This window comes from Tursiops truncatus, chromosome 7 (genome assembly GCF_011762595.2).
Source record: "Tursiops truncatus isolate mTurTru1 chromosome 7, mTurTru1.mat.Y, whole genome shotgun sequence".
In the NCBI taxonomy this organism is placed as follows: Eukaryota; Metazoa; Chordata; class Mammalia; order Artiodactyla; family Delphinidae; genus Tursiops; species Tursiops truncatus.
In genome coordinates, this window is record NC_047040.1 from 102655851 (window position 1) to 102668099 (window position 12249).

Below are 12249 nucleotides of genomic sequence, written 5' to 3' on the forward strand. Positions count from 1 at the left end.
ACAGCCTCGCACTTGTGTGTCGCCCTCACCCACAGCAGGAGTCAGGGCCGCGGCCTCACCTACATCACCCGCGGCCCCTCCCAGCACCTCCACGAGGTCCGTCTCACTCTGGTGGTTTATCCGTGAGAACACTGGCCCGAGGGGGTGAGGGGGGAAGCCGGGATTTGAACCCAGCCTCTGTGATCACGCCGAGCTCACGTGTCAAACGGGCAGGAGGCGGTGGGCCATGGGGGAAAGGGGCTCAAGGTCACCAGTCAGGGATACTGAGATGCCTCATGGAACGCGATGTAAGAGTCAAAATCGTTCCGAAAGCAAAAGTAAGGCTCCAAAGAGACGGACCAGCACCCCTGGGGGCCGTGCACGGGTTCCTTGCAGACCAGCTCCACGGCTCCGCTCGCCAGGCCCTTCCCCTTCCCCCAGGTTCCATCCTGACACCCGCCTGATCCCGGCCCTGGGCCCTGGGCCCCCTGCAGTCCGACCTGCTGACCTCACGAGCTCCTCCATGTAGCCCCTCGATCCTTCAGAAATGTGGCCTCGTTCTGACGTCAGAGAGACGGGATAAGCTACCTACAAGCACTGTGACCAAAAAAAAAAAAAAAAAACCACTCGGACGTCGGAAACTGAATTAAGTCTCATTTATTCTAGAGCAAACTCAAAAGGATTTTTTTTCTTGTTTTCTTTTTTAGCAAATCCTAGCACATTATTAACAACAACAAAAAATCTGTACATTTGCCATGATACACTTGAAAGTGAAACAAATAAGATATAAATACAGATATGGATGTAACATGAAAAAGCCCAAAAAAACCAAAAACCAAAACCAAAAACCCAACCTGGGGGCGTGGGGACCATGCGTGTGAACAGTGCCGACAAAACTATTTTGGTGGCTGACATTTTTCAGAGCATTTTCATCATCTCCAAATATCATGGTTAGCAAAGTCCTGGTGGGATTCTACAGAGTTTTTATTTGCTGTTCTTTAACGTGTAATATTATGCTTGATAAATTAAGGGCGGTAGGGCAAGAAAAAGATTCAGGAGACAGGTCAGGTGCAGCTGCATGACTGAGAAGCTAGTGGGGCCGTGGCGGGCGGCCCGTGGCTGCAGTGGCTCCAGGAAGGCCGCGCGCCTCCCCCGGGGCCTCAGCAGCGGGAGGGGAAGCGGGAGCCCGGCGATCTGGCCCCGGCGGTGGCGTTGGGGCTTTTCGGGGCCCTGGACAGTCAGGCCAACGCGGGAGGCGGACCGAGTCTCGGGTGCTCTGCTCGCCTGTGTTCTACCGTTTCATCCAAACACGACGCCTGCAGGGAGGCGGCGAGGCAGGGCAGCTGCAGCTGTCGGTTGGGAGTGGGCGGGCCCCGCTGGGTCAGGACATCAAGGCTGGGCAAGTGACGTTCAAGGCTAGCCCTTTGTGAGCGCCAGGAGGACGCGCGCGGCCACGTTCAAGGTCCTTCCCGACTGCGGGCGGGGCTGCGGCCACCTGGGCGTCCACGAGCTGAAGGAGAGAGGCCTTTCCACACGCGCTCGCCAGGAAGGACTCGGAAATAACCCGGCGGAACACAGGTGCCGCTTCAGAGGAGTCATCAGACGCTGACGATGGTAGAGGGCAAGAAAGCGACCCCGCGAGTGACGTAAGAACAAACAGCAATGGCTGTTCTGAACCAAAAAGAAGCCAATAACGTTCGACCACGTAAAACGCGCCCCTGACGTTCCCTCAACGGCAGCAGCGCGGCCCCTCACGCACGTGCAGGATACCCGCTACGTGCACGCACGCACTTAGCACACGCACGCAGTGAAGGCGCCCCGGCCTCTGCTCCCGGACCTCTGTCTTCAGTGCCTATTTCCGCATAAAGTATCTGAAGTCGATTGTGCATGAAAACAAGCTACGTTCGGGGCTGTGCAGCTCTGGGGTGAGAGCCACACAGCCTGGCAGCTGCAGGGACTGGACGCCAGAGCAGCAAACACCTCATTAACAATATGGAAAAGTCAGCTCCATTTACAGGGGCTACGGTGGAATCTAAGAGACGACAGACGCCTTCCTGACCGCATTAAGAACTTCCATTTGGCTTGAAGCCTTTTACTCCAAACTTTGTTAACCAGGGTCCTGATCCGGAGTTGCTTTCACTGAAGCAGTGCAACCCTCAAGAAGAAATTTTAAAGGGGTAAGTTTCTCACTGAAGAACTTGATTCTAAAACTCTGTTTCCAATCCTGTTTTTCTGCGATCCGCCACACACCACAATTACTTTTTCCTTAAAACCATGATTCTCTCAGCAGAGGATCAAGGAAGTACTTCAGTCCATAAAATTACAAAAAAAAAAAAAAAAAAAAATCCTGATACCTGGTCTCTCTAGATTTTTCTTTGATCTCAATCCCAAATTAAACAGAGAATTCAAAACTGAGATGGTGGAGCTGCCATTTACCAGACTAACCGAGAACATCTTAGAATCGAGCCACTCAGGCGCGGGTTCAGGAAGGGAAGCGAGGGGGCCCTAAATCTGCACCACCAGGGGCCAGGGTCACGGGGGAAGCGCTGTTAAATAGTGTTTCCCAGGATCTCGGCAGTAAAACGAGCAGCTTCTCCGGTATCTTCGACGCTGCACGAAGGGCCATTTCAAGCACACGCTAACCAAGGCTGTCGATTTACCTTGATTTTTGTGTTTGGATTTCATCTCTAAAAAGCCCCTCAAGTGGCAGCTCTGGGGCAGGGGCGGCATCGGTGGGGTTGCTCAGCGCAGCAGGAGCCCGTCCTGGAAGGAGACCGCGCAGGGCGTCAGCCTCCGGTCCGGAGACGGTGAGCACGATCACTACATGTTCGTTAAAAGACCATCTTCAGGCTTTTCTCCCACTTCTTGCCAAGACTTGATTCATATTCTTAGTAGGTCTCGAAACACAACTTACGACGTACAAACCCTTTCATGGTGTCAGTTGTGGAAGGCGTGGGGCTTTGCCCCACACAGGCCACATCCAAAACCAAGGAGGCCGAGATGAAAGAGAAACACAACTTAACCCAACCTCCTCCAATCTTATTAACTGAAGAGAAAATGCTGCTTTCTACCAGGTATCGGCTAGAGAGCTCCGATTTTTAAAAACTGCAGCCCACACACACGGTTTTACGACCTCAGCAGGCGGGATGAGACGGTTTAAGTATGGCTCTTCTTTTCTTACTCCTTTTGTTTTGTTTTGTAGGAAGATGCAATGCAGGCCTTGCTTCCTTTACATTCAATACCAGTATGATTCTACACAAAAGCTGGAAGGGATCAAAATACTGATTGTAATAAATATTTGCGGGCCTCCTGGTACTGACTGGGCAGCCGATGGGGGGGAGGGGGAGTTCTCTGAGAGGCACCACCGATTGCTTCCAGGGCTACACGGGGACTCTGGCGCCGCATTAGCTATGCGTGGAGACGTCGGATGAGGAGCTGCTGTTGCTGTTCGTGGTCTGCGCCCTCTTTATGTATAAGTTGAGCAGCTTCATCTGCAAGGAGAAGATACAAACGGGTGAGCAGGAGGAAAAAATCAGAGCAGGAAAGAAAACCCAGGTGACAACAAAACAGCACGTCCGGGCTTCCCTGGTGGTGCAGTGGTTGAGAGTCCGCCTGCCGATGCAGGGAACACGGGTTCGTGCCCCGGTCCGGGAAGATCCCACATGCCGCGGAGCGGCTGGGCCCGTGAGCCATGGCCGCTGAGCCTGCGCGTCCGGAGCCTGTGCTCCGCAGCGGGAGAGGCCACAACAGTGAGAGGCCCGCGTACCGCAAAAAAAACACACCAAAAAACAAAAAAACAGCACGTCCCTTAGTGGAGAAATTCACTGCACAGACATTTACCGAGTGCCCACCACTGGTCCAAGCCATCTGCCCGGGGCCAGGGCCACCGCGATTGGGAGGTCAGACTAGAGGAGGGGGCGCGAGGGGTTATCACGGAAAGAGGGAAACATGTGACCACGAGGTGGGCCTCAGGGCTGCAGATCCACACACTTCAGGGGCAAGGCAGCCACTGGCTCCACCCAACCCAGCGGGAAGAGAGGGTGCAAGCCACACTCCATCGGCATGAAGAAGCAAGCCAAGGTCAGAGGTCACGTTTTCAACCCTCACATGTGTGCAGAAGCTGCTTCTTCCCCGTTGCACACCTCCCGAGGCGCATGGAATCCGAGGCCGCCCCCATGTGCCCCATGGCCTTCCCGCACCCCGGGCCCCAGCCCCGCCCACTGTGGCTCGGCACAGGCCACCTCCTGCTGCAGGGAGCAGTGGGCTGGATCTTTCCAGCAAGACTCAACTTCCCTGAGGCCAGATGCTGCGTCACTAAACAACGTGCCCTCAGTCAGGCACAGTGCTTGACAGCGAAAGGGCTTCCAAGCCTGACATCTCATTTAGTTCTAACTCAAGCCCCTTGGACTCTCAAAATACCTAAAGCATCATGTAACACGGTAGGTTCTTAAATATTTGCCGAATGCCGCTAACTTCATATGTTGATAGTGTGCCTGATCATATAAAAATTAAAAGAAACAGGTATTTGTAGAAGCAGAGTGCCCATAAAAATCTACGCAACACACAACTGGTAAGATTAAGGGAATATTTACTATCCACAGCTCTTCCACAGCTCTTTAGCTGCTGTCTCTGAACAGGCTGTGAGGCCAAGTATAAGGCTGCCTAGGGAGGAGCGGCTGGTCCCCGGGGAACCCACGAAGAGACGCTCCGAGTGGAGCGTGTGGCACAGGAGAAAGCAGGGCCCTCGGATGATGGGTGGGAACAGGACCAGCAACCAGCAGAGCCCCCGCGAGGCAGTGTCTCCCTGACCCCCCAGCAAGGCGCGCTCAGTCACATGGCTGTGGAGCCTGGGACGTGCAGCTGGCGGGAGGGCTCTGCCCGAGCGTCTTCACGCAGCAGCCCACCGGGGGTTCCCCCCCCAGATCAGGACTTGTAATGCCTCTTACTCTTTTCAGCTGCAGGGAGTGTGTCGGGAATTCACGCTACGTATCCCAGTCTGTTTTCATCCCACACCTTTCAAAATCTGAAACCTTTCAATAGAACAGTCAGTGTGGTGATCAAAGTGCCATCATTGGACCTCCCTGGTGGCGCAGCGGTTAAGAATCCGCCTGCCAATGCAGGGGCACGGGTTCGAGCCCTGGCCCGGGAAGATCCCACATGCCGCGGAGCAACTGAGCCCATGCGCCACAACTACTGAGATCGCGCACAGCTACTGAAGCCCACGCGCCTAGAGCCCGCGCTCTGCAACAAGAGAAGCCACCACAATGAGAAGCCCGTGTGCAACAACGAAGACCCAATGCAGCCAAAACTAAAATATATTTATTAAAAAGAAAAACAAAACCCCAAGTGCCATCATTTTACACAAGGTTCCTAATGCTCTAAGGCTCAGGAGGATACGGCCAGGGCCAACCAGGTGCAAGGGAAGCCGTGGTACATTCAACAGAGCACTGGCCTGAGGCTCAACAGGTCCAGCAGAATTCTAGCACCAACTCCAACACTAACTAGTTCTGCGACCTCAGGCAAACGTTTCTTGAGCCTCGACTTTCCCATCTGCAAAATGCAGAGCAGTGACACTTGCAAGGTGCTTCCTGCAGCTCCCTGCTCGGAGAACGTGTCCTCTGAGCACCCCACTCCTACTCCTACCTGAGCTGTTCACACTGTTCCTCCCTGCAGTCCACTCCTTCCCTCCCTGTGCAGCTCCCCAAGCCTGCCAAGCCCAGCCCAATCTGGTCCCACTTCCTCCAGGCCCCTGACCCAGCAATCAGAGCCCGTCCCACCATGTCCACTGGTCACTCCTGGGCAGCTGTACAAGTTTCCTCATGTGTCAGTCCTGTCAGGGCAGGACGAGTTCTTGCTCTTCCCACGTGCCTTAGCATAGTGTGCTGAAGACAGCAGGTTCCTAACATGTACTTGTTGAATCAGAGGTGGTTTTTTTTTTTAAATACATCTTATTAGAGTATAATTGCTTTACAACGCTATGTTAGTTTCTGCTGTACACCAAAGTGAATCAGCCATATGCATACATATGTCCCCATATCTCCTCCCTCCTGAGCCTCCCTCCCACCCTCCCCAATCCCACCCTCTAGGTCATTGCAAAGCACCGAGCTGATCTCCCTGTGCTATGCTGCTGCTTCCCACTAGAGGTTTTTTTTTTTTTTTTCCCCACTAGAGTTTTTAAAGAAGAAAAAAGTGATCTAGAAAGCAGGATAGTTATATTTCTATGAAAGCCTGGTTAAAAATGAGCTGCTAAACATTGCTAATAGTTATTTACAACTCAGAACCCCTATTGTATCTACCTAGTCAAGTCTAGAACATAATTGCAAGTACAAGGAAAAGATGACGGTAATAGAGTGAACGATGTGTATATGTCCAATGGTTTACAAGCTTTACACTGATTATCACATTTGGGCCTCAAAACAATCCTTTGAGGTAGGCAGAACAGGTTCTCCTATTTTACAAATGAAAAGGCCAGGGTTCAGAAAGCTTGCTCAATGAGCTGGTATAAATTCAAATTAGAGGATTATAACTTTAGGATGTCAAATGTAATCCACAAAGAAAACAGGTATAGAATATACACAAAAGGAAATGAGAAGGGAAAAAACGTTTCAGTACAAAAAGCAAACAAACACAAAAGAGTAGTGTAGAAAATGAGGGACAAAAAAGCTATAAGGCACATAGAAAACAAATACCATGATGACAGAAATCTCTTCCTTATCAGTAATTGCTTTAAATGTGAATGAGTTAAATTCTCCAATCAAAAGACAAAGATTGGCAAAATGGATAAAAAGAAAACCATGATTCAACTATATGTTGTCTACTAGAGACTCACTTTCGATCCAAAGACACAAATAGGTTGAAAGTGAAAGAATGGAAAAGGATATTCCATGCAAACAGTAACCAAGAGTATGGGGTAGCTACACTAATATCAGACAAAATAGAGTTTAAATCAAAAAAGGTTACAAGAAACAGATGGACATTACATATTAATAAAAGAGCAATACAGCAAGAAAATTTAATATTTATGATTACACATCTAAGAACATGCCATCAAAATATATGAAGCAAAAACTGACAGCATGGAAGGGAGAAACAGTTTTATAGTAATAGTTGGGAGACTTCAATATTCCACTCTAGAGGACTTGAACAACACAATAAATCAACTAGATCTAAAAGACATATGCAAAACATTCTACACAAGAATAGACATTCTTCTCAAGTGCACATGAGACCTTCCCAAGATAGACCATATGTTAGGCCACAGATTAAACCTCGATACATTTTAAAAGATAAATATGATACAAAGTACCTTTTCTGACCAAAACAGAGGAACTCAGAAATCAGTAACAGAAAGAAAACTGAAAAATTCACAAATCTGTGGAAATTGAACAGCACACTCTTAAACAACCATTGGGTTAAAGAAGAAATCACAAAGGAAATAGGAAAATACCTTGAGACAGACGAAAACAACATACCAAAACTTATGGGATGCAGCAAAAGCAGTGTAAAGAGAGAAATTCATAGCTATATAAAAAAGAAGGAAGATTTGTATCAACAACCTAACTTTATATATCTTAAGGAACTAGAAAAAGAATAATAAATTAAACCCCAAGCTAGCAGAAAGAAGATACTAAAGATTAGAGCAGAGATAAATGAAACAAAAAATAGAGGTAACAAAACCAAAACTTGGTTCTTTGAAAAAGAATCAACAAAATTGACAAAGCTTTAGCTAAGTTAACTAACAAAAAAAGAGAGAAGACTCAAATTGTTAAAATCAGAAACAAACGTGGGGACATTATGACTGATTCTACAGAAATCAAAAAGATCATGAGAATACTATTAGTAACTGTACACCAACAAATTAGGTAACTTAGATGAAATGGACAAACTCCTAGAAACACAAAACCTATCAAGAAGAAAAGAGAAACCTGAACAGACCCATAATTAGTAAAGAGATTGAATCAGTAATCAAAATTCTGACAAAGAAAAGCCCCTGACCAGGTGGCTTCATTGGTGAATTCTACCAACATTTAGAGAACTAACACAATCCTTCTCAATTTTTTCTAGAAAACTGAAGAGGAAGGAACACTTCTGAATTCATGCTATGAGGTCAGCATTCTCCTGATATCTAAGCCAGTTGAAGACATAACAAGAAAACTACAGATCCATAGCCCTTATGAACATTGATGCAAAAAATCCTCAAGAAAAGACTGGCAAACCAGATTCAACAGCACATTAAGAGGCTTTAATACCATGACCAAGTGGGATTTATTCCTGAAATGCAAGGATGGTTCAACATACAAAAATTGATAACTATAATACACCACATTAACAGAATGTTTGTTTAAAATATAATACACCACATTAACAGAATGAAGGAAAAAACAAACAAACAAAAAAACCCCAGGGACTTCCCTGGTGGCGCAGTGGTTAAGAATCCACCTGCCAATGCAGGGGACATGGGTTTGAGCCCTGGTCCGGGAAGATCCCACATGCCTCGGAGCAACTAAGGCCATGCGCCATAACTATGAAGCCTGTGCTCTAGAGCCTGCGAGCCACAACTACTGGGCCTGTGTGTCACGACTGCTGAAGCCCGCGTGCCTAGAGCCCGTGCTCCACAACGAGAAGCCACCACAATGAGAAGCCTGTGCACCGCAATGAAGAGTAGCCCCCACTCGCTGCAACTAGAGAAAAGCCCGCGCGCAGCAACGAAGACCCAATGTAGCCAAAAATCAATCAATCAATAAATAAATATTAAAAAACAAACAAACAAAAACCAAAGGATCATCTCAATTGATACAGAAAAAGTATTTGGCAAAATTCAGTATCTTTTCATGATAAAAATACAAAATAAACTAGGAATAGAAGAAAAGTATAGGCATACTTTGTTTTATTGTGGTTCACTTTAATATACTTCACAGATACTGTGTTTTTTTCCCCAAATTGAAGGTTTGCGAACACCCTGCATCGATCAAGTCCATGAGGGCCATTTTCCAACAGCATGGCTCCCTTCATGTCACTGTCCCATTTTGGCAATTCTCACAATTATTTCAGACTTTTTCATTACTATTACACTTCTTATGGTGATTTGTGGTCAGTGGTCTTTTATGTTACGACTATAGTTGTTTGGGGTGGCACGAACCACGCCCATATGTAAAGACAGCAAATGTCACCCACAGATGTGTGTGTTCTGACTGCGCGAGAGACCCACCATTCCCGGGTCTCTCTCCCTGTACTTGCACCTCCCTAGGCCCTGAGACACAACAATATTGAAATTAGGCCAATTAATAACCCTACAGTGGCCTGAAGTGTTCAAGTGAAAGAGCTGCACTTCTGTCACTTTAAATCAAAAGCTAGAAATGATTAAGCGTAGTGAGGAAGGCATATTGAAAGCTGAGACAGGCCAAGAGCTAGCCCTCTCGTGCCACAGTTAGCCAAGCTGTGAATGCAAAGGAAAAGTTCTTGAAAGAAACTGGAAGTGCTGCTCCAGTGAATACACGAATGATAAGAAAGGAAAATAGCCTTACTGCTGATATGGAGAAAGTTTTAGTGGTCTGTACAGAAGATCATACCAGCCACAACATTCCCTTAAGCCCAAACCTGTTACAGACCAAGGGCCTAACTCTCTTCCATTCTAGGAAGGCTGAGAGAGATGAGGAAGCTGCAGGAAAGAAGTCTGATGCTGGCAGAGGTTGGTTCATGAGGTTTAAGGGAAGAAGCTGCCTGCATAACATAAAAGTGCCAGGTGAAGCAGCAAGTGCTGATGTAGAAGCTGCAGCAGGTTATCCAGAGGATCTAGCTAAGGTAGTTCACGAAGGTGGCTACACTAAACAGCAGATTTTCAATGTAGGCAAGACAGCCTTATAATGGAAGAAGATGCTATCTAGGACTTTCAGAGCCAGAAAGGAGAAGCCAATGCCTGGCTTCAAAGCTTCAAAGGACAGACTGACTCTCGTCAGGAGCTAATGCAGCTGGTGACTTTAAGTTCATTTGCCATTCTGAAAATCCCAGGGCTCTTAAGAATTATGCTCAACCTACTCTGCCTGTGCTCTGCAAATGCAACAACAAAGCCTGCATGACAGCACAGGTTTACAACATGACTGAGTATTTTAAGCCCACTGTTGAGACCTACAGCTCAGAAAAAGACTCCTTTCAAAATATTACTGTTTATTGACAGGGTGTCTGGTCACCCAAGAGCTCTGATGAAGATGTACAACAAGATTAATGTTGTTTTCATGCCTACTAACACAACACCCATTCAGCAGCCCGCAGATCAAGGATAACTCTGACTTTCAAGTCTTATTATTTAAGAAATACATTTTGTAAGGCGATCACTGACTGCCATAGTGCTTCCTCTGATGGATCTGGGCAAAGTCAACTGTAAACCTTCTGGAAAGGATTCAGCATCCTAGGTGCCATGAAGAACATGTCTGATTCACAGGAACAGGCCAAAATACCAACATCAACAGGAGTCTGGAAGAAGTTGATTCCAACCCTCCTGGACGCCTTTGAGGGGTTCAAGACTTCAGGGCAGGAACTGCAGATGTGGTGGAAACAGCAGGAGAACTAGAATTATAAGTGGAGCCTGAAGATGGGACTGAACTGATAAAACCTCATGATAAAACATTAGTGCATGTGGAGTTGCTTCTTACAGATGAGCAAAGAAAGGGTTTCTTTTTTTTTTCCTTCAAAGCAAAATTAATTTTAATGAGTTTTTAAAAAAAGAAATACAAACCATGAAATACCTCTCTAAAGGAATGGGGAGGGTGTCATGAAATCCAAGAAACAGGGAATTGTACCTTCAGAATCCTTGGGAAATTCTGGCTGCCTGATGACTTTGGGGAAGTTGCCTGACTCTGGAAGAGGCAAAGGTTTTGTTTGTCTGTTTGTTTGTTTTTGGTAGAGGAGCTGGTGAAATACTTTAAACTGTTCTGCACTTATCTCCAAAGTCTGCATTTTACATCTTGTCCAGAAATTCAGTCTTAGTTTGTAACGGCATATATGTGTAAAGGTGCTTTTAACAACAGGAATGTTTAGTGCAGTGTAGAAAGTCTTTGAGCCAAATCCTGCCCTCAGTGTGCACTTAAGTTTCCATTAAAGGAGAGTGGCAACTGAGCTTGTAGAGCTGAGGGTAAAATTTGAATTCTGCTGTAGGAGATCAGAGCATTAGGAGCTGGGATATTGAATTTCACTTTTCCCCATGCTGACACTGACTTTCCTCTGGAGCATCACCAACTAGTGAGATCTAGTTCAGTTGCATGATTTCTTAATTTTTTCTCCACTAACCCAAATCCAGAGATACAAATCCGGAGCTTAGGGGGATCTCATGTGAAAGTGGTTTCTTGAGATGGAATCGACTCCTGGTGAAGATGCTGTGAAGACTGGCGAAATGACAACCAAGGATTTAGATTATTACACAGACTTACTTGATAAAGCAGTGGCAGGTTCGAGAGGACTGACTCCGATTTTGAAAGAGATTCTACTGTGGGTAAAATGCTATCAAACAGCATTGCTGCAACAGAGAAATTGTGAAGAGTCGATCGATTCAGCAAACTTCACCATTGTCTTATTTTAGGAAACTGCTGCGGCCACCTTCACCTTCAGCAGCCACTGCCCTGATCAGTCAGCAGCATCAACACTGAGGCCAGACCCTCCACCAGCAAAAAGATTATGACTCGCTGAAGGCTCAGATGATGGCTAGCATTATTTAGCAATAACTTTTTTTTTAATTAAGGTAGGTATACTGACTTTTTTTAGACAGAATGCTATTGCACACTTAATAGACTACAGTATAGTAAAGACATAACTTTTATACGTACCCGGAAACCAAAAAATTTGTGTGACTTGTTTCATTGCAATATTCGCTTTACTGCAGCGATCTGGACCCGAATCTGCACTCTCTCCGAGGCTGCCTGTATCTCAATGTATCAAAAGCTAGATATGAAAAGCACACTATGAACATTATGCTCGACGGTAAGACACTGAAAACTTTTCCTTTAAGATGAGGAACAAGGATGCCTACTTTCACCATTTCTATTAATATAGTACTGTAAGTTCCAGCCAGAGCAATTAGGCAGGAAAAGAAAAACAAAAAGCATCCACAATGGAAAGGAAGAAGCAAGATTATCTTTGTTCATAGATGATATACAGTTTACCCTTGAGCAACACAGGTTTGAACTGTGCAGGTCCACTTATACAGGGATTTTTTTCAACACACACAGCACTACACCATCTGCGGTCAGTTGGCTACACAGAAGTGCAACCACAGGTACG

General features: G+C 46.5%; 1 protein-coding gene across 10 annotated transcripts in view; it reads right to left on the reverse strand.

The window, feature by feature from the left end:
* Positions 1-620: 620 nt before the first annotated feature.
* CLASP1 (cytoplasmic linker associated protein 1) overlaps positions 621-12249 on the reverse strand; it is a 267451-nt gene continuing 255822 nt past the window's right edge. For all 10 annotated transcript variants that reach the window (XM_073807807.1, XM_073807810.1, XM_073807809.1 and 7 more), the window contains one exon: positions 621-3470. In XM_073807807.1, coding sequence (XP_073663908.1) covers positions 3384-3470 — 87 coding nt within the window. In that variant the 3' untranslated portion in view covers positions 621-3383. The remainder of the gene's footprint in view (positions 3471-12249) is intronic.